The sequence below is a fragment of the Talaromyces stipitatus genome, genomic scaffold (assembly GCF_000003125.1).
Source record: "Talaromyces stipitatus ATCC 10500 scf_1105507295517 genomic scaffold, whole genome shotgun sequence".
Classification (NCBI taxonomy): Eukaryota; Fungi; Ascomycota; class Eurotiomycetes; order Eurotiales; family Trichocomaceae; genus Talaromyces; species Talaromyces stipitatus.
Window position 1 is genome coordinate 811,945 of NW_002990121.1, and position 25,029 is coordinate 836,973.

Below are 25,029 nucleotides of genomic sequence, written 5' to 3' on the forward strand. Positions count from 1 at the left end.
CTCCAGGGTTTGTTCTTTTTCCATTCGGAAAATATAGCTATTCACGTTCTCATTACTAGCCTCGCTCTCACGTCTACTCCGGAGGATCCGGTACAGTCCATACCTAGGCATTGCCTGCCAGCACTAAGTTTTCAGTCAGTGTAGCGGTTTGGAACTATGTTTCTCAAGACATGGCCTTTTCTCAGAAGGCTATCGGCCTCATTTCAGGTACTCCCGATCTCCATCTCGAGAAACCAGCAATATGAATCTTACCAAATCCCTCCCTGCGCGGACTATCTCATTCTGGCGGGCGATATTGGTTGCTTAGCTGACTACGATAAGTATCGCGACTTTTTACAGAAGCAGACACAGCAGTTCAAGCTAGTATGTCTTGTTCTTGGGGATCACGAATTTTATAATGAGACTTTTACATACGAACTGGAAAAGAGCTAGAACAGGAATTCTGTTTTAATGGATAGCTTATCATCCTTGACAAGAGACGGCATGATACTCAAGGGACTTGCGTCACTATCCTAGGATGCACACTGTGGTCTAACACTCCCGACGACTCAAGGGACATTGTCCAGTCAAAGATCAAAAAAAAAAAAAAAAAAAGGTTAAAGGCTGGGCGGTTGACGATCACAATGCGTCTCATGATTCGGACCGTGCCTGGTTACAAGAAGAAATCCAATCAATTCAACGATCGAATGAACACACTAATAGAAGGGATCAGAAGTCATCAATACTGGTGGTGATGCATCATGCACCTTCTCTCGAGAGGACATCTAGTCCACGACACTCACAGAACCCATGGAAAACCGCCTTTGGAACTGATATTCTCTCCCAGTCGTTGCACGGCGTCAAGGTTTGGGTATTTGGGCATACGCACTACAAGACCGATTTCAAGAAAGGAGGTATACAAGTTGTAAGCAATCAACGGGGGTATGCTCTGCCTTGGACTGAGTCCGCCGATACAAAAGATAGATTTAATGTCAGGAAAGTTGTCAATGTGTAATTGTCTTCGATCTAGTTGCTTTCTACAAGCATGAAACTCATAACAACTCATACTTAGTTAGTCCTTTCACAGTTATCCTTCAACCAGTCCTATATATCTTGTATGAAATGGAACGCCGGGGTATTATAGGATTTATATTCCAACATAAGGAAACGGGCGCATCCTAGGAGTACAGTATAACCTGGCAGTATCGCTGGTGTCAAGAACTAAAAATGTCCCTCATGTTCCAAGATTAAAGCGGTCTTCATCCAATATACTAAATGAGCTTGTGGTCAATGTTGGAGCCCTAGAGACTTGCTGATCGTTATATGAAATGTAGATTCTACGGGGGTTAACCGCCCTGAGTGCTCTATACTTCCTGGATGATCACCGGGCGTATGCATGTGTTCAAGACAACAGTATACTACGTCGCTTTGAGAGAAGGCCCAAGTTATGCATTCGTAGTGTGCATGCTGAGAGCAATCCCACACTCCACGTTTATGGGGAGCCACTCCCATAAACAGTAAGTGTACTCTTCTGAATTCAGGAAAATCTTATTACCGTAATATATCGGATTATGCTGGGATATCTTAGAACTTTAGATAAAGGTAAAGACCACGGTGCCCGTCAAAAACTAAGTCTTGAACTTTAACAGTAAGCAAGATGGAAGTTTAAATCATAATGCGATATCACTTTCTCGTTTGGGTCCATGAAATTAGTAAAACGAAGCATAACATACTTAACTAAGTTAGAATGTATTTGTAAGCTCTACGATATAACTAGTTAGTTAAACCTTGAATAGGTGGACTCCTATGACATGTGGTGGCTGCTTAGAAATACTTCTGATAACGAAGTTACAACCTCTGGCACTATAAAAGCCATTGCAAAATGCCACTTTTTATTCTTTTCATCTGTAAATCAAAAAGGTCTGGAAATCGTATTTCGCCATGAAGGAAGTAATTGTATCTCCAACCTTACCTGAGGTCACCGCTCGTGTACAAGATGGTCCAATTCCCAGCATTGGTCCAGACGAGATACTTGTCAAGGTTGTTATTGCAGCTAGCAATCCTAAAGGTACATATATCTTGATATAAGCATCCCTATAAATACATATGATGGCTGCTCACGCCGCGAATTGAATACAGATTACAGGCACTTGTATATAACACAGAAATCAGTCAACAGTGGTGACGATGTCGCGGGATACGTAAGTTCTATAGGCAAAGACGTCAAAACCACGGGCGAGTTTCGCATTGGTGACCGCGTGGCTGGTTTTCACAAGATGCTGTTGCCAGGAGGAGCTTATGCTGAGTATGCGGTTGTTCCAGCTCATACGGCGTTTATCATTCCCGACAATATCTTATTTGAGGGTAAGGGGTAGAAGCTAAAATATTGTTATGCTTTCTAAGGTTTCTATATAGAAGCTTCTACAATTCCTCTCACGATTTTGGCTGCCGCGTTACCTTTGTTTCGCCGTCAAAACCTGCCAGCACCCTGGATTGGACGCTCAAAGAATGCAGAACCCTTGCCATTAATCGTATACGGCGCCTCTTCTGCGCTGGGTACCTTCGCAATCAAGTTGGCCTTGCTAGCAAATATTCATCCAATCATCGCGATATGTGGCGCCACAAAGTCCGGCCTGACTTCTCTCCTCAAATCTGAATTGGGAGACACAATCGTCGACTATCGCCCGGGAGTAGACGCGATGAAGACAGCAGTGAAAGAAGCGCTGAACGGTCTCAAGTCCTACCATGCTCTCGATGCAATCAGTGAAAATGACTCCTGGATCCCGATCTCCCAACTGCTCAGTCCAGGGGGTCATCTATCTGTCGTCCAAGGAGGACCTCCAGACAAATACAGCAAGCCTAGTATTCCGACTGAGGTCAATATTGGTTACACATATGTGGGCTCAGCACATTATGGAGCCTTCAATTCATCCATGCTAAATCAACCTGCGGATAAAGATTCAGTGGTTAAGGATATTGACTTTGCGTACGTGCTCATGCGATATGTGGCACGAGAATTGGCAAACGGCAACCTTTCTGGCCATCCTTGGGAAGTTATATCAGGAGGCCTTGAAGGAGTAGAAAGCGGCCTCAGGAAACTACAACATGGCGAAGCAAAAGGTGTCAAGTACATATATCGGATCGCAGAGACGAGGGGAGTCACATCGGAGAGTGATACTCTTTAACTTTCAGGCCGCTGATCCGTTAGACGACTACGGCTCATCACTTATTACTCTTGCTACAGTCTCATATGCTGAACCCAGAATTTCAATCATCACAAAACTCTTCCTGGAACATACCCAGCAGAATTTTGAGATTTTCTTCCGCTGCACACGGCAGCACACCCAAAGACTTCTCAATCAATTTCCAACAACGAGTGTATATCAAATGTCCTTCCCTTCACTTATAATGGCTACCTCAATCCTTACAAGCCTGCGTGATCAACCTTCCAAATGAGGGTGGCCTAGAAACGCTAGGTTGCGGTCCCCAGGAACTATGATAGTCAAAACCATGGCGATTTGCCGGAATCCCCAACACCTGGCAGAGAGGGTGATTACTTCCTAATGTGATCATGACTGTTTCCTCTTCAATCTTCTTATTTAGTTTGGATTCAACACTTAGGATGAAATCTTGAGACAGAAGAATAAACCATAGACTACTTAGGTAAACAATGCATTGATCAATCATTTCTCAGAATACCTATAATGCGTCGTTACACAGTGAAAATAGGGTCGTCGTCACCATTAAGCACGCGATCGAAGAGTTGTCTTCTCACGGCCCCGACATGCCTTTAGGGTTATAACCTAGTAAAGACAAGTTTCAAATCGAAATAGCTCTTGGTAAAATCGTTCAAATGGCCAGGGGCGTTGTCATAGTTATATAAACCTTCAGAGATTACTCAAATTTTACTACTAGAATAGTTAGACCTGTGAAATTGAGGTTCAAAATGACCGCTACTGAAGCATCTTACGGCGGCATTTCCACCCGTCATCTTGTTAGAATATCGCGAGATCTACCACGAGGAAAACAAGGACATTTGAACAAATTTGGAGACTAGTCATTCCCCTATTTTCAGCTAATCAGAGGTTTCCGAACACTATGCCTCGCTTTTCGTGAAACGTCATGTATGATATATCATATTGTAGATCACGGAGAATGTAGCAGGGAATTGAACTCACCCCCCCTGCCGAAGCACATATAAGAAAGCCAATTTTGTGGTGTGAAAGACAGACGACGGGAGACAACGGGATAGATACAATCTTGCTAGTCATTTTCTTCTTTTCTCATCCTCGTAAAACTACTATTCAGGATTGGTCTGAAGTTAACCCAGTAATCCGACACATCTCCCAGCGTGAAGCCCGCTGCTTTAACGGTTTGTCGCATGCATTGTACTGAAAAGACCTCTGCCGTCCGCTCATTAGTATGACTGACGGTCGTGCTGCACCTTTCCGTGCTCGTGTTGTCTCTTTTCGAATCGCGACAGCGCGACGTCGAATGTGGCTTCTCTACAGCCAAACTATGCACCACCTAATTTTGACCGGTACTAGCGAAAGTAAGTACCTAATGCCTGAACCCTCAGGGAGGTGGTACAGCAGCAACTAACGCTGATAGATACTGCCTCCAGTCCAAGGAGCAATATGTCAGCTATCTCTTCTCTCTGAGGACCAGGCAATCTATATGACCTTTTTTGATTGGATGTACAAGTCTTCCCGCAAGAAGCTACTCCAGTCATACGATGAATATTGGTGGCCACTCGACCAGTATCTTAGCCTGTTCGCACGACGTAGCATGAATCAGGAAGTTCACGAACAGATGCGACGACTACGCTGTCCTCTTTCGCCCTTATATGTTCAGGACTAATACGAAAAATAGTTTCTCAACCAACGATTTCCCGCTGAACTCAAAATCTCTATCGTTCCCGATCACTCGATGCCCGCCCTTCCGAAAATTGCTCCAAGCTCTATAATTTATAATATATCTTCAACAAATGAAGTTATAATTATTAAAATTAAGATTATTAGATAAAAATGTGTGGTGAACAAACCAGCATAATTATTTAATCTCTAAATCGTATAGGTAGGTTGATCGCTCGCCCAGAACGAGATATGCCTGTTTTTGGCCTCTTTGAAGAAACCTCCTCATTACTCTCGATAACCTTACTGTATCGCCTCTTTTTAGTGTTTACCTGCTTTGCTAGCCTTTCTTTACCTCGCTTTACCTCATTCTGGGCTTCCCGGGCCACGCGAAGTCGCTCCTTTTCAAGTTCTTTTTGACGCCTTTTTTCCTCTCGTTCACGGATTCGAGTCTCTCGCCGTTCCTGGATCTCTTGGGCCTTCTGTTGGCGCGCAAATGCCTTTTGTGTACGTCGGTTTGCTGCCTCGATCTTTCCTTGTTCCTTTTGTGACTCAATATTCTGTATTCGCTGTCGTGCAGCTTCAATTCTGCCTGGTGAGAAGAATTGTGCCTCACCGGAATTATCCTTATCAATTAAATCCAGTGGCCGGCCTCGCTTCTGCTGTTTTTTCTCTCCAATTAATGCATCGACCAAGCCTTGCTGCTGATGTTCAAGTATTTCATTCTGTACCGCATATTTTTGAAGTGCTTTGAGAGCAAGTTGTGTAGCCTCTGATAGATCACTCTTTTCCTGTCGAATGGCTTTGAGTGTACGACGAATTGCTCGAACAGATCCTGGAATCTTTCGTTTATTTTCAATATTGCTTGAGATTGGCGATGACGTCTTTTTTTTTGAGAATGTTAAGAACCTTTGGTGGATTGAAAGGGTGAATGCCCGGTGAAGCAAAAGCTGATCGAATATTTTGCAACGTTAAGGTTGATTTCCATGCAGCATAGAATAATCGCCAAAAGGATGCTTTTGTTATCCTTGAAAAGCCACTACTCGATTGAGTAAGTCGATCAATCTCATGAGAATAAGCACCTGCAAGAGGTGGAAAGATTATAACGTCAAGCGGCTGTAATCGATGCGTAGAGTGTGGAGGTAAAATACTAAGAATTATATTGTTTTAATCGCAGTATTCGATATAACGAAGATTAACATGGCTTGAATGACCATCTGTAAGCAAAAGGCGCCTTGAATTGCCTGCTTTTGCCTTTGTATGAGGGTCAAAGATCTTGGTTAGCCATGAAAATTCAAGCTCTTCATTTGTCCAACCCTTCGGAGAATTTGAGGTGTTGGAGGTAATCCACGAGACGAGAGCTTCAAGATATGATGAAGAAGAATTTCTTCTTGGGCATCTGTAAGGAGTTTGCGGTGAATAGAAGTTGCTTCCTGGTTTGACACAGTCTAGCCTTTATACCGACGCCTTAGAGTCGAAGACTTAAGATTATATTTTCTGGCAGTTTTGGCATATTGAGGCGTTTTTTGTGATTCTAGATCACTAATTGCCTTTAAAATATCTGCTTCGTTGTCCATGTTATCGAATTTTGAATGTTATTTATAGGAGCGGGGTAAAACGGGCATTGAGTGATCGGGAACGATAGACGGATGAAGAAAAAAAAATACACTGGATTTACGCGTCTTCTGTGTTTTGTACTGCGATCACTGGGTGCATTCGAGATTTTTCTGTTATGGGAGCATGGTTATCCAATTTGCCATCATCGAGTTTCGCAACCTCAAAGATCGGCCTGGAGTGCTGATGGGTAAGAGCAATTCTTGCAATCCACAGACTTCTATCATGTTAATGCTTGTCCGTAGAACCAATTTCTTCATGCATGGTGATTATCGACTGGCATATTGCCAAATCCTGCAAATCATCTCGTACGCCTTTCGTGATGGAGCCTTTGTCAATACCGAGTTAACCTCGGAAATCATATGGTGGCTCTGAGTTCCGGGCTCTCTTGCTTCTCTTCCCCTGCGGTGGAAACCTGACTTGCTCGATGTTCCCCTCCTCTGGCATTTTCACTGTACAGAATATGGCTACGAGCCTGATCGATCTCTACCGATGGCATATGCCTCCAGCCGCGATGCGCTGCGTGAGTTGGGTCGGGACGCAGAGTTCGAGGATGATGTTGTCCACTACAATTATCGGTGCTGGACCGCAAACGAGGCGAATCGTATGTTCTTAAATTGACGAAGTTCTACTCTGAATGTGGGAAATATCCTTTATATTTAACATGCTATTCACAGGGAATTTCACTAGTCAGGAGCGGCAAAGAGTGCTCGGACAGTCTCGTGAAGGGGTTTTCGAAAGGCACTACCAATTCCAATATGATGTTGTCCTCCGGCTGTCTCAGAAAAGTCTCCTCCAGGTTGGTGGAAGCATGCTCAGGAAATGGAATCCCTCCGCTCCCTCCTCTGAACTGACCGAGGAGCAGCGTCACATTATCTGCCAGGACCCTCGAATCTTAGACCTCAGGCGAGCGAAAAGAGAGGTGATGGAAGGATTGCGATCTCTTGCTGGTACAAAAAGGGAAGCTCAGGAGACTTACCCTCATCTCTACCAGAGGCAGGAGTCGATTTCGAAAGAGCTTTCCCAGCTGAGGAAAACTCTAGCCAAGGATACCAAGGAGACAACTAGGAAGGATTATTTCTACAATGCGTCCATACTCGAAGTCGACAGACAGATTAAGCAACTCCTTAGTCAGGCCGACCCTGAGGACCGCGACGGTGAAGGCCTCGACAAGAAGGAGTGGGAACTTCCTATCCCCAAATATGTGTTGAGAATTTTTATAGGCCAGATGCAGAGAGCTTTGAAGATGATAAGCTTCTCAACCCAAGGCAGTACTATCTACTATATGACAATTCAATCATTTTAGGTGTTTCTATTCAGTTTGGTCATGGCTGACGTTGAAGCTACTGTGTAATCTCGAATAGAAGGATTGTCCAAACGGTTCGGATTCAAGGCAAAGATCATATTGGCTGTCTCCGATTCTGTTGACAATGTTTTGGATCGTCGAGTCTCGTTTCAGCTTTTTCCAGACCGAACTGAATATCTAGGTGACGGATAAGTCCCTCATCCTTTCCTGTCTTCGTACTGATCCAACGCCATGGATATTATTAGCACTTGACCTTTCCACTCCTTCTTTGTCGTCACAGTTTCGCTGGGCCGTGGACACGTGGGGCTACATTGATTCACCTTCTCTATGCCATTATCAACGTTTTCTGTCTCTCTTTCCGTTTCCTGTCGTTAGCAGATGCTGCAGGGTAGAGCAGGGACTTTGGGCGTGGTCAACATGGTCGCTCTGTTCGTGGCGGGAAACCTGAGTGCATATACAGATATCTTGAGTATTTCTCGACACATCTGTAGCAGATCCACCGGGCTACTGCTTGGATGGTTAGCACATTGTTAGCTTTACATGTCATTTTGATATTCACTATCCAGAAGAGTTTTCCACTGGACCAGACGAGCAACCTTTTTGCGCTTATTGTAAGCTGGCTATCCCTTTATCATGAATACCTACACTGACTGGAAATAGGGAGCTGGGTGTTTGGGGTGTTTCATTCTCTTTTCCCTGCAGTATATTCGCCGTCGAGTTTTGAAGTGTTTTTTCGTGCCCATCAGTTCCTGGCATATGTTTTCTTATATGCCATGTCGCGGCACGTTCCGGCCAGTGGACACGTTCCGAGGACTTGCATCATCATCACATTTGTGTTACTTCTAATTGCGCTGCTACTGCAATTATTCTCTGCGATCTATCGAAACGGAGTTTTCTCGTCGCGTGGATGTCCTCAGGCGCGGGTTTCCTGTAATCGCCCGCAGATTGATGGAAAGGACGATTCCGACGTGATCATCCAGGTTCATATTGCCATCACACGACCGATGAGGATTGAAGCGGGGCAGTAAATCAATCTATGGATGCCTTCGGTGACCTGGTGGTCATGGGCCTTAGGAGACATTCGACTTACTGATTCAGCCTCGATGTGGGTTTTCTCGTGAATTGCTGAATCACGCCCGTGTCGCTCCACAGGGATCTGCTTCGTTGCGCGCGTTCATCATTGGACCACATGGCATGTGAAAATGTCAATCGTTTTGAGAGCGTTGTGCTCGTGGAAGATGGCTTTGGTCTCGCAGCTGTCATTCCTTATCTCAAAAAGCTTACAATACTTCGGCTTCTCGGACGAGAAGAGTACATGCCTGGGAGGTCGAGACTCTTGGTAGGTTGCCACGGCATGCAGTTATTCTACGCCAACATTTTAAGATATCGCGATTACCGTGCAACCAATACTGAGTAGTTTGCTTGAAGATGATGTCCTGAAGAAGCGTCATGTAAGTGTCTCTTATTTTCCCCATCAGATCAAATGTTAAGGGCGGGACTAGACTTTGACCATTTCTATTTACGTGGAGTCTGGTAAAATTATTAGAGACGTCATGAAATTTGGAAATTATGACCGAGCCGTCGCTTACAGTGGTCATGCGGATTACAACCGGATTCTGCAAGCAGAACTGTCCGCGAGCTCACTGAAAGACTCCCGAACGCCCAAGAAGAGAAAGGGGAGTCACTCGTGATGGGTAAGCGTCCTTCGATGCAGCTTTCATCTACCAGCTAACACATCTGTAGTGGTAGCGTCTAACCTGATCCGTGACCGAGTACAAGTAATCCTTCGAGACTATGTGCACCAGAAAGTGAGAATGGCTGTTCTTGAATATCAGCCTTGAGCCAAGTCCATCGAATAGTTCTTGGCTCACGGTAGAGTCATCACACTAGCTGTAGTTTCAGCATCTCTTTCATGGTATTTCGTGGGCTTTTTTCTTTTTCTTTATATTCAAATGTATGTTACCAGTTCAGGATAGAGAACAGTATCATTCTAGAGCGCTTAAGGAGTCTCCGAAGGGTACCATTACCTTGGGGGTGAAGTAGTTGAGGATGAACATAGCTCAAAGGTACATATTGCAGAGGAGGGCCGAAATTCCTTCGATGAAAGTGAGCGTGTGACCCTGAACGACACTTGATCCGCAATTTGGTCGTAACAACAGCGAAACGGACGATCCTTGGAGGAGGTTGGTGATTTTTTCAATCATTCCTAGGCTTCCAATTTAGAAACCTTATACTGTAACTTAGCGTATAATTGGGAAGATAGTGGATATGCGAAAGAAACCATAACCTCCATTGCGCGATTCGTTATGGGATTAGCCAGCGCCGGGGACATGTGTTGCTTCGCTCTCTCCCATGCCGCCGACTGAAGGAGCATGTCCCTGCTGAGAAAAATTCTCTCGTAGTCATTCATCGGCAGTATTATAACGGGGAGAATGTCTCCTACAGAAGACAGCCCGGACTTTAACTTTGCCTAGAAGCCCAGCCTTGCGTAAGGCAAGATTCTCATTCATCATATCAAATGTCCGCGAATCCATTGTAATGACCATAATCAAGCTGAAGCAGCTGCTAAGAGCACATGAAGCAGCTGCTAAGAGGACAGTATCTGTGATCAAGGTTGGTAATGTATTGTACCGCTTGTGGAGAAGAGCCAGAAGTTTATGGCTTTGAAATTCATTCCCTGCTGCAACCTTGACCACCTCTTCTGTGATCTGTATCTGATCCCCTCGGCGGTCGAGTAGGAGTGTCATGATTGCATTCCCATCCCCCTCATTCCCTGCTGCTGCCTTGACTACCTCTTCTGTGATCTGGATCTGGTCTCCTCGCTGGTCAAGAAGCAGCTCTAATACTTGCTTCCCTCGATCTTTATTTTGTGCCGCGGCTATAACTATGCTCTGTGCCACCTTCAGCCCTGCAAATGTTTTCTCCAGTAGCAGACTCATCGTGAATAGCTGTCCATTTCCTGCAGCTACCTCTAATGGTGTCACGCCTCTGGATGTCCGAAACTGTGAATCAACGAACATCCTTCCTCCATTAGCAATACGCAAACCAGGATGCCCAGCCTTCATACTATTCAACGCGCGCGAAATCAATTGAGGGATCCCCCACCTGGCTGCTGCGTGAAGGGTGGAGAAACCGATATCTAAGTGATTCGAAGAATACGTTTGCATAGTGTTGTACTGGCGCAGCCATTCCTTCCACATTTTGGACTGCAGTTGGAAGAATTCTTCCTGCTTCTGTCCAATCACAAATTCGGTGCGTGAAAGACTGGCATGTTCCGGCCAATGCTGTACTGAATAATTCAGAAACGCCTGTTTAGATACTGAAATTCTCCTACCTGTACCTGGCCGACATACGTCTATAACGTGGTCAATGCATCGATGCGCTAGTGAGGTATTGGCTTTCAGGTCACTGATATCATCTCTTTCTTTCACAAGGAAGTCTTTGACTGATTTATGTAGCAGTTGCACATGTCCAGCCTGAATGACAATCATCAATCGACACATATCGACCAAGTCTCTCGTAAATTGAAGGCGGCTATCCTCATCTTCATCAGGATATAGCTGACAAGCCTCAGATAATTCTGCTAGGGATAGTGGTCTCCGTGCAAATGAGACGAAACTCAGCATCTGCACTATGACCCGCTGATCATCTTCATAATCACTTGCGATGGCCGCATTGAGTAGTTGCTGATACAAAGAATGTAGGCCTCGTGGTAAGGTTTTCAAGGTCTTCTCTGCATGTATGGACGGAACTCGTGCTAATTCGTCGCACGCAATGCCTACCCACAGGAATGTCCCTTCAGCCTTGTCTTCGAGAATTCGGGACACCTTAGTAGCAACTGATTCTGGGTATTTTTTCTTCCCCCTCAGATCATCAACCCTTTGCTGGATCATTCTTTTCAGATCATTTGTAAACGCCTGGTATGAAGAGAAGTCCTTGTACCTGAAGAAGGATAGAGATTCACCGACTTCAGGATATGGCCGACTGGTGATCAATATATGTATGTTGGAGGGAGTTGAATGCTTTGAATTACGGCTATTGAACGTTTGGTTCATTTGATTGAGTATAATTTGCTGAGACTCAGGTTCGCATTCGTCCAGAGCATCAATGACGCAGTATATTCCTGAATGGGTGGAATCGTGGCCCATATCTATTAGGACGGCCCATAATGCATCAAACGATGTGAACAGTTTTTCTTTACGGCCCTCATATTTACCAAACAAGTATTTCATCAGAATAGGCCACTCATTGATCAGCTGAAAGAGAATGCCTCGTAATATCGCGGTTGCAGTCCTTCGGTTTTCAGCACTGGAATCACAGAAAAAGTATGCAAATGCCTTGTTTTTACCGGAAAAATAGGGCTGATTCGGAAGTTCTTCTGTCAATGTGATGGCCATCGTGGACTTTCCAGTTCCCGGGTTACCGCGTAACCAAAGGATACGTGTTTCTTCTTGGTCAGCTGGTTGATTCAGCGCAAGCCAATGTTTCAGTTCGTCTGTTTCTAAAATCCAGCTGCATGTGCCAGGAGTGCGATCCCCTTTTCTTCGCTTTAACGCATTTCTATCCTCTGCCGGGTCAGTGATGAATAAGCTCTGCAAGCATGACTTTTCCTCTTCAGTGAGGCTGACATCTAGTTCTGAATTAGAAAATATGTCCTTAAGCAATTCGAAGATGTCACATACGCTGTTCTTGTTGTGCTTTATGGTCGGCGACCGGAACGACCTTTAAAAGTCCTTTGGCATAAGCAGCCGCAGTAACAGCGGCATATCCTTGCCATTGCTTGCTTTTATGTGAATCACAGTAGTCACAGATCCCTCGAATTACAAGACATGGGAGCTGATCCATCAGTCCCGCAGCCTCCATCTCAAAGCACAGGATGTCTAACTCTTGGGCAATGAGATCTCGCGTCTTCGCATCCTTCATGACTTGATTCCCAGAAGCAATCAAGCCGTAATGAATCTGAGGCTCGTCTGTTGGCCGCGGGGCTCGACTCACTAGTTGACTCCGGTCACAAGCTGAACAATCATCGGTAATGGTCTTGTGATCGTATGTTCCGCAGAAGAGCCAATCGTCCGGTGGGCGAGAAAATTGGCCCCTGATTTGTTCATTCTTCGCCAGTGTATCATGTATAATTTGCTGGACTTGTTGCTTCCCCATCATCTGATCACTATCTATCTGGCTTATTGCAGTTAAAAGTTCATGAGGAGGTTTATTCAAAGACCCGGTACGTTGAAAACGTCCACCGCTGAGCGTTTTGCCAAGGTCGTACTGGATCACACCATTCTCAGTGCGATTTGGCTTACTGACCACCACATCACCAAGGCGAATATCGAACTTGCTAGGAACCCCACCTCCAATACCAACCATCAGACCGAATCGAAGAGATGAAAACGTTGATAACATCTGTGCCAACACCGTCGCCGCCGAAGTGACCCCATAAATACCCGACGGCAAGCAAGCGACGGCCACGTTATGATCACACAGTCTACCCAGTGTGTATGCGTTGCGGTCGGTCGATGACTGAGGAAGAGCACAGTGAATTTCATCAAGCACAGCTTTCGCGGCCGCCATCTCTAGGGGTAAGGCGCTAATCCATGCGATTGTATAGTCACGGTGAGATCGCTGTATGGTCATTCTGGCATGATCTTCGGATTAGAATAAGCAGGCAGATAAATTTGTATTATTAGGCTCGCTCGGCCTCAAGAATATATTGAAGAATGCTCCTGGCATTGGAGAAATTTATCTCCTTAAAGGTTAGGGATTCAGCTGGTTCGGCTGATCGCAAGGCTGTCTGTACTACGGTGTGAGGAGAGGGAAGTGATCCCAATGTAGCCAATGAGGGCCCTCAACAGTATCAGGTGACGACAGCCCATTACGATCCATGGTGTTCACGCTGTCTATCGATCAACTTACTGCGCAATTCTCACCTATCATCTCTCTATCCAACCTCATTTGTGATTTGCGTTGCTTATGTTTCCAAGTCACTGTCAGGCCAGTCAGTAACACAGACAGTCCATTTAGGTTGCCTGCAGCATGATAGTAAGTCGAGTGAATCAGTTAAAGGATGAATTAATCCAATAATGCATTAATAACATGGATGAGTTTGCTCGGCGAAGGGGCATATAATTTCCTCCTCTATTAGCACTTTGCCAAATTCAAGGCTGGTCACATACGCCGAACCCAGCTTTGATGCTTACCTCTAACTTACATGCGTATTTCGAGCCCTGGACATTCGTCGTCCAAGAAACGACCGACTATGGACACCGCGCAAACTCAGTATACGTTCAACCCAAGTATCTGCTATGGAAGGATTATGGCCTTCGAGGACTTCGCAAAAGTCACCCCAACGACATAATCTTCGGCGGTGGCCGCTACGCTGATACCATAGGGCTGTATCTCAAATCTATATACGAGGACAGAACTTACGATGATTTCCAGGCCCTCGCTCCGAGTGCCATTGCCCTTGCGAACATTACGACTACTGCTCACGGGAGACAAAACATGTCGATGCCTTCTTCAGGCGCCTACACCAGGATCCCCAGCGCCTTTTGGAGAACACGCATGCCGTTAGCTATTCCCTTCCGCTGGCTTGTAGTGCAAGACCGACCGCAACGTTGTCGTTTATGCGCCACGTCGTGCTCTTCCCGCATCGAGTCAACGACATCGGTAGCGTAGAGGGCAGGCGAGGAGCAAGCAGCAGATTTACCCAACAGCGGTACAATACGAAATGGAACAATTTTAAGAGTCTTGTCCGGGAAATCTATTTCTACATCTTGCCTTGGATAAGCTAGATCAGGCACAAAGTTAAGGAAGCAGAGCCTAACACCAAGACTGTCACACTTCCGCTTCAAGGGTTCTGCTCCTTCAACAACAAGCTTTACTGCACACGATAATTTCTGGGATGTTGTGCAAGCAACAATACCGGCGCCCAGTAGCGAACCCTTTATTTCATGGGAGGCTCGAAGGCTCATGTCAGTCAAAGCGTCCGGTCGTGGACCCGCAAGTCCTTTACAAGGCTTGTGGAAAAGATTCTTGGGATGAAAGACCGAGCTACCCAATTGTCCTTCCTCCGAGTCGTCTGGTTAGAGCAACTTCTCTTGTAGAAGATGCAGAAGTTCGGCCTCCACATCTACTTGATTAGAATTGCTCTTCCTATTCTCCTTCTGTTCGCCGTGCATCTCTCCATTAGTGTATTATGTACCGATGATCAGAACGAAAACAGGTTTAGAATCACGACCCTCGCGTTTGGTTGTGTGGAGTTGATGCTCTCCTGTTATATCCTATGGACAAAAGCAACACAGATATACCGGATTCCGCACTTGTTCTTCAAATCACTCCCAAATGTGGTCGACTTGATTGCATTGTCTTTTGGAATTACGCTCTCTGGTATGGTCCTTTCCGGGCACGATCCGCCTAGAGAGTTCCTGCTTTCTCAACTCCTAATTTGGATTGCAGTCATCCTCATGTTGAGGATCTATCGTCCGGTCGGAATCCTTCTTCTTCTTCTGACGGAAACGTTGCAAGCGACGTTCTCATACCTAGCTCTTCTGTCTTTTATTATTCTCGGTAAGCAGTTCAGCTGCAGGCAGCCAGTCTTCCAACTAACGATCCAGGATTCGCGTTCGTACCGTTTCTTCTCCTGCGCAATATTGCTTCGGAGAAAAATATCGTCAACCCTTTTTCAAGCTTCCCACTTACCTTTGCTCAGATGCTCAACTTTATATCTTCCGATTACGCAGCCCTTGAGCCGTACCTCTGCCGGGGTACACACGCTCCGAGCACTCTACATCACCGTCGTTACAATTTTTGTTTCTCAATACGCTGATTGCAATCCTGAATTTAAAGATCCGTGCTGCCGACAAGAACTCGGCAAATCTGTACCATCTACAAATGGCATCTTTCCAGGTAGAGATTGAGCTTGGCCTTCTCTCTTCATCGGTGCGTGTCCGAAGAGATTGGTTTCCAGATTGGTTCTCTTACAGCATGACGGAGACGGAACAGCGTGTTTGGGACGAAATTGTCAAGAAAAATCCCCTGAAATGGACGGAGGAGAACAATTTCAACGAGGACAAGGACAATGCTCCACAAGTAGATCTTCGAGATACCAGCAATCCACAGACTGTCGACTCAAAGACGTCCACCAAAGAGGCATTGCAAGATACTACAGAGGAGGAGCCAGAACCGGCACAATCAACGCAGACCACTACTGAGCTAATATTCGTCCACAACGGGGTTCCCGCAAGCGATTTGATGTCTGCATTAAGCAAAATAGAAGCGGACGACTTGCCACGTGAAGACGGCCTGGTTTGCAAGGCAAAGACAGAGAAAGAATTGCTTGACGAACTGGAGGCGCAGGCTAGAGAGGCAAAAGCTAAGAGGGGCGATGCTACGACTCAGGCATCAACTTCCACCGCTGCAACACCAGCGACTTCAAGCACACCTTCAACTAGCACACAAGATCTTATAGAGCTTAGTGACCTTTCCTGCGTGATATGTGGCGAGCCTGGAAGGAGGTGCCAGGGATGTCAGCTAGTGACTTACTGCTCAAAGGATTACCAGAGGAAGGACTGGAAGAATTATAAGAGAGAATGCAAGGGGAAGTCAAAGGCAATGGATCCATCAAACTGGGTAGCTTTTATGATGACTTTTGATTCTTGAGTGATACTGTAAGAAATATGGTTTTCTGAGGTGATTTTACAGCCCAATGTGCGACTAGACAGAAGGTAATGGTTTATGACAGGTTCCAATTGGAATGTACGGAAGAAATGGACAGATTGGCAATGATCTTGCCTGTTGTTCCACTGTATCGAATGAGGTGAAATGTCATTTTGACAGTCAGAAAAGCCTTAATTGAGGTTCTCTTGGCATTAACGTCGCACGGTACATGTAAATGAAGTACTAAACTATACTACTTACCTTTAGCTCGTACAGCATGTTAGTAGCGATCAAGTAACAGCGTAGTAAATGGATGCAAGTGGTGAAATTAGGGCTAAAATTGTAAACCGACATGGATGACCAAGCTGATCGTTGCCATGGCAACTTTGTTGATTTTATGCCACGTGACTTAGCTCCACGCTAGAGTGCCTTACGGGAGCTCCATCTTTATTCAATGTTATTCATCGCGAGACAACTATATTCTTACACGCAACTTTGGATACCCAACACCCGCCTATTGGGCCTGTATAATTGGAATACGCAATGAGAGCGAGCTTGTACGCGTCGACATAAAATACAATGGCCACCGAGGCTTCACCGACACCCATACTATCTGCGCACAGAATCGGCGGTGTGCATCATCGGTCATCCAGGTCCTCACTTTTGCGACAAGACTCGGGGCGCAACTCACCAGCGACGTACGACAGAAGATTTGTGGAAGAGTTTCGTTCAGAGCCCAAGAAATACGATGGGGACAGTTCAGACGACGAACCGGTCCCAGGACCCAAGTTCAGTGCTTCGGTAAAGGCATTGTTGAAAGGAGACGTTGTGGAGACTTCACCGCAGCGAGAGACAAGCGCAAAGAGACTTAGTATAGCAGCCAGAGACTTTGCATCTGCGCGACCAGAAAGACACGTTCGGGTGGCTTCTCCGCATGATTCATCAACAGGTAGTCCTGCTCCTCGGGTTGTTCGGGTCGGATCTGTCAGGCTACCATCAACGAAGCCTGAGAGCTCAAACTCGGAAGAACAGAGCTACATGAAAGATCTGATTACACCAGCACCGCGAACACGCAGCGTTCGTATCACTGGCTCAAGAAGTTCCACGCGTTCACCACTATCAAACTCGCCAGGCCACAGGTCAACCAACGATGAAGCTCTAAGCGGACAGAATTCTGTAGAAGGTTTCAGCAATGAGAGGCGATCCATGCTAGAAGAAGACCATGCTCCTCGTTTGGGTCCTTCTTCAGTGTTGAGGGCCCGTGCTGGAGAGGAGGTCGGTATGCACAGCTCCCTTCGGGTAAAGCGTGTCGGCAGATTGACTGGCACCTTTCTTAACGGGCCTGCTAGAAGAGGAGTACTGCGCAGGCAAAGTGAAGAAATAGAGGAAAATCTTCAGTCGGAAAGACATACTCCTGACAGAGAGATGCGGGAAGAATCTCCTCGTAATTCAAGAGAAGAAAATGGAGCTTCCAGTCGCTTCGGCAGAATGGCATCTTCGCCAAAACTGTCATGGATAGATTCCGACCCCCGGATTTTGGAAAACCCAGCTCCGGCTGCGGCTCGTCCCAATATGGATATGCCCTTCTCTGGGCCAGCGTCGCCAAAGTCCTCTCGTTCTAGGTCTACGCCGGGTACAACTTCTGAAAGCTCTGAGAAGTCTGAAGTTGCAAACGATCAGCCTCAGTATCGAATTCCGCCTCCAGCACTACCCTCTGCTCAAGACCAGGAAAATGATCCCCCACCAACTTTCAAAAGAGCGAAACCAACGGGGCTCAGTCTTCTGGATAAGCCTGAAAAGTATGCCGTCATATACGATGATGATAATAATAAGGAACGCGAACTACCGCCAGCAACAGTATCGCCTCGGATACCGCTTACTTCTCGAAGCAGTAATACTCCACGCAACACGGTTCAACCGCCTCCTAAGATGTCTGTCTTGGAAACCGCTACAGCGACAGGAGGCGCAGCAACAACGACATCGCAGTCCAGAAAGAAGAGGAGTCAAGTGACCATTAATCACAAAGCCTTCACTCGCATGGATTGCATTGGACGTGGGGGTAGTTCCCGGGTGTACCGTGTCATGGCCGAGAACTATAAGATATTTGCTCTTAAGCGGGTGAATTTGGAGGATGTTGACCGTCTTACTTTGGCTGGTTACAAAGGAGAGATTGATTTGTTGAAGAGACTGGAAAATGTTGATCGAGTAGTACGGCTGTTCGATTGGGAAATCAACATGGAAAAGCATACTTTAAGCGTGCTTATGGAGATTGGAGAATCAGATTTGGAAAAAATTTTGACTTATCGACTAAATGCGGAGGATGCTGTTTTTGATCCCAGTTTCACGCGATTCTACTGGAAAGAAATGTTGGAGTGCGTGCAGGCAGTTCACAAGTATAACATCGTCCACTCGGATTTGAAACCGGCGAACTTCTTACTAGTTCAGGGACGACTGAAGCTTATTGATTTTGGTATAGCCAATGCGATATCGGATGATACTGTCAACGTGCATCGGGAACAACAAGTTGGAACACCAAATTACATGTCACCAGAGGCGCTTATCGATTCAAACGCAGCATCGGGATTACCAGCCAGCGTCGGCAAAATGATGAAACTCGGCAAACCAAGTGATGTGTGGAGTCTGGGTTGTATATTATACAAAATGGTTTATGGACAACCACCATTTGCACGAATCGCCAAATACTACGAGCGAATTATGGCTATCCCCAACCCCAAGGTCCCAATTGAGTTTCCGCAGTTCGCAATTGGAGGTGTTACTGTTCCACCTGGGCTGCTACGAACCATGAAACGTTGCCTCCAGCGGGACCAAACTCTTCGTCCCACAATCGACGAATTGCTCGGTGATCGAGATCCATTCCTGTACCCTGAAGCGCAGCTTGAAGGTACCGTTCCCGTGACGCAGGAGATGATTGCTCGAATTCTGACCAATGTTGTGAATCACTGTCGAGTTCGTGGTGTGCCCAAAGAGGAAGAACTAGCGGCATGGCCAGCGGGATTCTTTACCAAGATCAAAGCTGCTGTTGAGGAGGAGCATAAATAGATTTTTGTCTTATGTGGTCTTTTGTTGACGCTGTCTGACTATCCGACTTTTCTTTTTGGATTCCCTTTCTCGTTCAAGCGTTGCATTCTTTGGGATTTCCTAATCTCTGTTTCTCCTTTGGACTATTCACTTTTTCTATACGACATACCTGGAATGTTAGGCGTGGGACTTTTATGGATTGGGCTTTGGTTTTGGGTTATTACAGCTTTACAGCTGTTACTCTCACTTTTTATGATTCGATTCTATGTCAATATTTGGGAAGCCGCTCGGCTATAAACTGCTGTCAGCGTCTATTGTCAACTCTAGTTTAATATGCATGATTATGTCTAATCATGTTCGCCCCAGCTTTAGATGGACTATCTGATAAGTAATAAAGTATCGGTTGACATGCCCTCCGCAAATCGGCGCATAGACTTTGATATCCCGCGGACAATATCCGGAGCATCTCTTTGCCGGCCGGCAACCATTCCGAGTTGCATCAACACCAAAACAACCGCAACCTCTCTTGTCAATTCAATTGACTCGTACGTCAAGTATTGAAGAAAAAATAAACACTGACAACATGACAACCGCATTCAGAAACAACTGTCGCAAGATCATTTGCATTGGCCGGAATTATGCGTATGCCTGTCCCTCACTCGCATATCTTGCAAGACGAGGTCAGAGAACTAACTTCCTCAATTCAAATGAAAATACAGAGACCACATCGCCGAACTAAACAACGCAAAACCAAAACAACCATTTTTCTTCCTCAAACCTACTTCGTCACTTCTACTTCCCGGTCAAGGCCCCGTGCTTATCCCCAAGGGCGTCAAGGCGCATTATGAAGTCGAGCTAGGACTCGTTATTGGGAAGAAGTTGACGGATCTGGATCCTGAGGATCATCAGACTGCACTTGATTCTATTTCGAGTCTGTCCCTCTATTCCTGTTTCTTCTCGGGCAACAACTGACACTTTGTGGGTTGATATAGGCTACCTCCTAGCAATAGACATGACAGCCCGCAACGTCCAAGACGAAGCCAAAAAGAAAGGTCTCCCCTGGTCCATAGCCAAGGGCTTCGACACATTCTGCCCCATATCAAACCTGATCCCGAAATCTGTGATTCCGGACCCCCACAACGCGTTTCTGAGGCTTAGTGTCGGCGATCAAGTGCGACAGGCAGATTCGACGAATTTGATGCTTTACAGGATCCCGAGACAGTTGGCTGATATTTCCAGGGTTATGACTCTTGAGCCTGGAGATTTGGTATTGACGGGTACGCCCAAGGGGGTGGGACAGGTTAAGGATGGGGAGGTGATGAGGGCGGAAATTGAAGTTGATGGGAAGCAGATTGAGAGGATTGAGGTGGAGGTTAGAGATAGGGTGGAAGGGAGATATGAGTTTAAGGAAACGTGATGGTCTTTAGTGGAATGGCTAAGGTAAATAGATTTTCGTGCGAGATATCATGTTCATACAATACATCAAATGAGATCTCTTAAGGTTGCTTCATACACATAGCTAACTCATAGATCCGCGCCGCGACATGCTTATTTCCACTTCCAGTGAACATTAGCGGTGATTGACTTCACCCCTGCAAATCACTATTCTCTTCCAACTGCGCCTTCTGTTTCGCAGCCAGAGCATTCGCCCTCAACCTTGCCCTAGTATTATATAAGGCTCGCTTCTTATTCCGCAAAGCACAAGGCTTAAAGAACAACTCGAGATGGCTCCATACCCAGCCGACTTTATCAAGATAATCTTTCAACGATGCCTTAAAAGCATGGCCGTCTTCGGAATCTTCGGCGATACCATCGAAGAACGCTTCGACTATGTGGCCTTCTTGCTTGCGTCGAGGAAGCTGTGAGCGGAGCTGAGAGACGAACGCGAAATAGTCATTGATTGTTCGGCCGTTTTGATGGATCTGACAGAAGATGAAGTCGTATTGTCGGGGTACTGGATTTGGGGGAGGCATGGAGTCGGGGATTATTGAATCAGTCAAGGTAGAGAGGGCATCTAGGTCTACCATACTCTCTGAAAGATTCGCGGTACTGGCCACCGGCTCAGGGATCAATTGGGTTGCTTCTCGACTCGTTAGCTGACTTGAAGATATATATCTTGTTGTAGACGCAATACGACTTACGCTTCTTCTTCCCATAGAACAGTCTAACAACACATTTCGGTCGTGCCACGGTCACCTCTGTTCCTGACTCGACCTTTGCCAGACCTGTATTATCCTGTGTCGATTCGACATGCACATGCTGAGTACGCTCAGGCTGCTTCCGCTTCGCGATATTCGTAATCTCTCCCCTAAGCTCAGATACACTCTCCGATAATTCAGCGAGCTGAAGTCCCATGCCCCTAAACTCAAGCTCCAGCTGCTTGGTCACATCTTTCACTGCATTGTCACTGCCCAGGAATGAAGCGATCTGCTGATTGATATCCTCAATCCTCGCAGTCAGCTTCGTGCGCACTAAAGTCACCTCATTCTTCAGCGTGTAGTTTTCTGCTTGAAGAGACTTGACGAGACTCTCAAGATTGGACAGATGCTGCCCGCAGGCCTGTGATTTATCGCTACAAGAGAGCAGTTGATTGTTCATGTCATCGATGCGATCTACAAGGTGGACATGTTCGCGGCGTAGTTGGTAGGCCCATAAGAGCGATGTTTTGGATGAGCTACCAGCTGCATCGTTTCGCTCGGAGTATGTGTTGGACGGCATGATGGAGGTGAAAGGGGAAAAGAATTTCTAGGTGTTGATGTGAGTGATATAAAGAAGGTAGGTAGGTTACCTAAGCAGTTCGCAAAAGGAAAGAGCGAGGGCGGCACCTGCCAGACCACCTTCCTAACAGTCTATCGTCTACATTGACCAAAATAAAAGAACAGTAATGGCATTTACCTCTATCTCTTGCTAACAAGCCGGTATACTACCACCCCGTGTCATTATCGTCATTCGTCCATTCGCCTAGTTTGACTCCTCTGTCTATAGCTCTTTTTGACCTGAACAAACAGAAAAAGATCTCGAGGAGCCCAGGCAACATCGTTCATAACTTCGTCTCGCAGTCATGTATGCAAAAATACACATACTTTATGCAAGAGCAAAGCGTCAGGATACATAGCGGGAAAGAAAAAAGAAGAAAAGACTAAACGCATCCGTAAATGTCTCAAACACGAAGCATGAATAGCATAAATGTTCAACGGTATGAAACTTGAAACAAGAGAGAAAAAAGAAAAAGGGGAAGATGACAAAGGAAATACGGGAACCTGCCAACACCTATTGCATAAGGCCTCTGCAGGAGCATTGCATGAAAAAGCCACTTTTGAAATTTATTTTCCAAAACCAGCTGGATCCAAGCCGAACTGATTAGATGTCCCAAATGATCATTTGCATAATCTGATCTAGTCATCAGGACACATAAGAATGACAGAAGGGATTTTAGATGAGGTCAGCAACGTTCATGGGCATCTCCTCGATCTGAGTGTTGTAGAATTGTTCAATTTCACGCATCATACGGACATCGTCAGCGGTGACGAAGTTGATGGCAACACCCTTACGACCGAAACGACCTCCACGACCGATACGGTGGATGTAGTTCTCACGGTTGGCGGGCAAGTCGTAGTTGATGACCAAGGAAACTTGCTGGACATCGATACCACGAGCCAACAAGTCGGTGGCAATCAAGACACGAGAAGAACCGGAGCGGAACTCCTTCATGATAACGTCACGCTGGGACTGCTCCATGTCACCGTGCATGGCAGAAACGGTGAAGTCACGGGCAGTGAGCTTGTCGGTGAGCCAGTCAACCTTGCGGCGAGTGTTGCAGAAGATAACGGCTTGGGTGATGGTGACGGTCTCGTAGAGATCAGAGAGAGTATCGAGCTTCCACTCTTCCTTCTCGACGGCAATGTAGAACTGCTTGATACCTTCAAGGGTAAGCTCGTCCTTCTTGACAAGGATACGGACGGGGTCGCGCATGAACTTGGTGGTAACCTCAAGAACGTCCTGGGGCATGGTAGCGGAAAGCAGGACAACCTGGGTGGACTGAGGAAGGAGCTGGAAGATGTCGTAGATTTGCTCGGTGAAACCACGCTATAAACATGTTAACTTACATTCTCATAACTCGATAGCACTAAAACTTACGGAAAGCATCTCATCAGCCTCATCAAGGACGAACATCTTGATGTTGTCGGTGCGGAGGACACGGCGCTGGATCATGTCCTGGACACGACCAGGGGTTCCGACAACGACCTGAGGACCATCCTGGAGGGCCTTCATGTCCTCACGGACATTGGTACCACCAATGCAAGCATGGCACTCGATGCTCATGAAGTCACCAATGGCAACAACGACCTTCTGGATTTGCTGGGCCAATTCACGAGTAGGGGCCAAGATAAGAGCCTGACAAGCCTTGAGGCTGCTGTCGATCTTCTGGAGAGCGGAGATGGAGAAGGTAGCGGTTTTACCGGTACCGGACTGGGCTTGAGCAATGACATCGTTGCCTGTTTGATGTTAGAGATCTGTCGGGCTGGATACTCTTGAAGAAAATTAACATACCCTTGATGACCGGCATAATAGCGCGCTGCTGGATAGCAGAAGGGCGCTCGAAACCATAAGCGTAAACACCTGCATGTTGTCAGCCTTCCTGTTCATCCAACTCGCCACCTAACGAATTTTTCCTTGTTCGATAGGACTTACCGCGAAGAAGCTCGGGCTTGAGATTCATGGCATCGAAGGAGTCGGTGACCTCGTCATAGTTAGACTCGATCTGTCCTGTATAGTAGAAAGCAAGTTAGTCGATGATTCTCATGTCAAAAAAAAAAAAAAAAAAAAAAAAAAAAAATTCTGCAAAAGCGTGGCTGGCAGACGGTTATCACACAGCGCAACTGGTGATATCATTATCGCCTGGAAAACTGAGTGCTAACCCAGCACGTTTTACAGGTGTCGCAGCTGAAGATAAAAAATATCATACCCTCAGGAACCTCCTCCAAGCCACCTTTAGAAGCCATGATTGCGAAAGTTGAAATGGGTGATCACAGGCTCTGGCGCTGCGATCGGTTTGACAGTGGGGTTGAGTTGGCAAGGTCGAGTTAAAAAAAACCACAAACAATCCCGCGGGGATATTGTAGTGGTTAACTGAAAGTGAGTGATGAACTTTGTAAAAAAACTAGAATCAAGGCTCTCGAACAAGAGAGCGCTATTAGATCCTAGGAATTGAGTGTTGTATTTGACAGTTATGTGTTCGTTGAGAATAACGTGGGGAGAAAGAAAGAGAAGGAAGAGAAAGGGCAGTTTTTTTTTACATGCCGTGAAATTTTCTATCTTAGCGCGAGGCAACCACTCCCACCTGCCACTCTCAAAGCCTGGTTGCTCTTTCCATTTGCTAGTGTTTGCCGCCTGGATTACGACACCTTATTCGCTAAAATCTCTTTCAGGACCCACCACTTTTTGCAAATAACAAATTCTCATTGGTTCAACAGTCAACGCTTGGTGTAAGTACCCCTAATTACAGCCAATCAGAGCCGTTCAAGGCGTTAAACGCTCTAGACCTGGTTAGGCTTAGCGTCCGGTTTCTGATTGGTTGGATGC

At 46.2% G+C, this 25,029-nt stretch overlaps 10 protein-coding genes across 10 annotated transcripts, besides 4 other annotated features; 5 read left to right on the forward strand and 5 right to left on the reverse strand.

The window, feature by feature from the left end:
• Positions 1-247: 247 nt before the first annotated feature.
• On the forward strand, positions 248-994 carry TSTA_003140 (uncharacterized protein; the record flags this gene model as incomplete). The annotated part of the gene is made up of 2 exons (XM_002487861.1): positions 248-844; positions 887-994. Exons 1-2 carry the CDS (start codon positions 734-736, stop codon positions 992-994), a joined length of 219 nt encoding a protein of 72 aa, XP_002487906.1. The 5' UTR covers positions 248-733.
• A 926-nt stretch (positions 995-1,920) lies between these two features.
• Positions 1,921-3,382, forward strand: TSTA_003150 (quinone oxidoreductase, putative; the record flags this gene model as incomplete). The annotated part of the gene is made up of 3 exons (XM_002487862.1): positions 1,921-2,047; positions 2,119-2,343; positions 2,395-3,382. 3 exons carry the CDS (start codon positions 1,921-1,923, stop codon positions 3,162-3,164), a joined length of 1,122 nt encoding a protein of 373 aa, XP_002487907.1. The 3' UTR covers positions 3,165-3,382.
• Positions 3,383-4,969: 1,587 nt separating this feature from the next.
• TSTA_003160 (uncharacterized protein) lies at positions 4,970-5,820 on the reverse strand (the record flags this gene model as incomplete). Its single annotated transcript, XM_002487863.1, has 2 exons — positions 4,970-5,667; positions 5,742-5,820. 2 exons carry the CDS (start codon positions 5,818-5,820, stop codon positions 5,036-5,038), a joined length of 711 nt encoding a protein of 236 aa, XP_002487908.1. The 3' UTR covers positions 4,970-5,035.
• Positions 4,973-5,008: a sequence feature (AT_rich).
• Positions 5,733-6,158: a mobile genetic element.
• Positions 6,149-6,400: a mobile genetic element.
• Positions 6,401-6,938: 538 nt separating this feature from the next.
• On the forward strand, positions 6,939-8,318 carry TSTA_003170 (uncharacterized protein; the record flags this gene model as incomplete). The annotated part of the gene is made up of 3 exons (XM_002487864.1): positions 6,939-7,050; positions 7,124-7,717; positions 7,811-8,318. The coding sequence occupies 3 exons, from the start codon at positions 6,939-6,941 to the stop codon at positions 7,942-7,944; spliced, it is 840 nt and encodes a 279-aa protein (XP_002487909.1). The 3' UTR covers positions 7,945-8,318.
• A 1,469-nt stretch (positions 8,319-9,787) lies between these two features.
• Positions 9,788-13,386, reverse strand: TSTA_003180 (Pfs, NACHT, and Ankyrin domain protein; the record flags this gene model as incomplete). The annotated part of the gene is made up of 3 exons (XM_002487865.1): positions 9,788-11,060; positions 11,106-12,382; positions 12,435-13,386. The coding sequence occupies 3 exons, from the start codon at positions 13,384-13,386 to the stop codon at positions 10,155-10,157; spliced, it is 3,135 nt and encodes a 1,044-aa protein (XP_002487910.1). The 3' UTR covers positions 9,788-10,154.
• Positions 13,387-14,052: 666 nt separating this feature from the next.
• On the reverse strand, positions 14,053-14,225 carry TSTA_003190 (uncharacterized protein; the record flags this gene model as incomplete). The annotated part of the gene is made up of 2 exons (XM_002487866.1): positions 14,053-14,155; positions 14,179-14,225. 2 exons carry the CDS (start codon positions 14,223-14,225, stop codon positions 14,053-14,055), a joined length of 150 nt encoding a protein of 49 aa, XP_002487911.1.
• Positions 14,226-15,735: 1,510 nt separating this feature from the next.
• TSTA_003200 (checkpoint protein kinase, putative) lies at positions 15,736-19,851 on the forward strand (the record flags this gene model as incomplete). The annotated part of the gene is made up of 5 exons (XM_002487867.1): positions 15,736-16,380; positions 16,675-16,701; positions 16,821-17,038; positions 17,061-17,682; positions 17,713-19,851. 5 exons carry the CDS (start codon positions 15,736-15,738, stop codon positions 19,465-19,467), a joined length of 3,267 nt encoding a protein of 1,088 aa, XP_002487912.1. The 3' UTR covers positions 19,468-19,851.
• Positions 19,852-19,991: 140 nt separating this feature from the next.
• Positions 19,992-20,955, forward strand: TSTA_003210 (fumarylacetoacetate hydrolase family protein). Its single transcript, XM_002487868.1, has 3 exons — positions 19,992-20,088; positions 20,166-20,377; positions 20,439-20,955. The coding sequence occupies exons 1-3, from the start codon at positions 20,030-20,032 to the stop codon at positions 20,861-20,863; spliced, it is 696 nt and encodes a 231-aa protein (XP_002487913.1). The 5' UTR covers positions 19,992-20,029; the 3' UTR covers positions 20,864-20,955.
• Positions 20,547-22,164, reverse strand: TSTA_003220 (uncharacterized protein; the record flags this gene model as incomplete). Its single annotated transcript, XM_002487869.1, has 2 exons — positions 20,547-21,526; positions 21,588-22,164. 2 exons carry the CDS (start codon positions 22,162-22,164, stop codon positions 21,033-21,035), a joined length of 1,071 nt encoding a protein of 356 aa, XP_002487914.1. The 3' UTR covers positions 20,547-21,032.
• Positions 22,165-22,318: 154 nt separating this feature from the next.
• On the reverse strand, positions 22,319-24,872 carry TSTA_003230 (eukaryotic translation initiation factor 4, putative). The gene is made up of 5 exons (XM_002487870.1): positions 24,413-24,872; positions 24,139-24,213; positions 23,998-24,066; positions 23,584-23,942; positions 22,319-23,532 (listed from the first exon to the last, which is right to left on the reverse strand). Exons 1-5 carry the CDS (start codon positions 24,447-24,449, stop codon positions 22,879-22,881), a joined length of 1,194 nt encoding a protein of 397 aa, XP_002487915.1. The 5' UTR covers positions 24,450-24,872; the 3' UTR covers positions 22,319-22,878.
• Positions 24,254-24,283: a microsatellite.
• Positions 24,873-25,029: the final 157 nt, after the last annotated feature.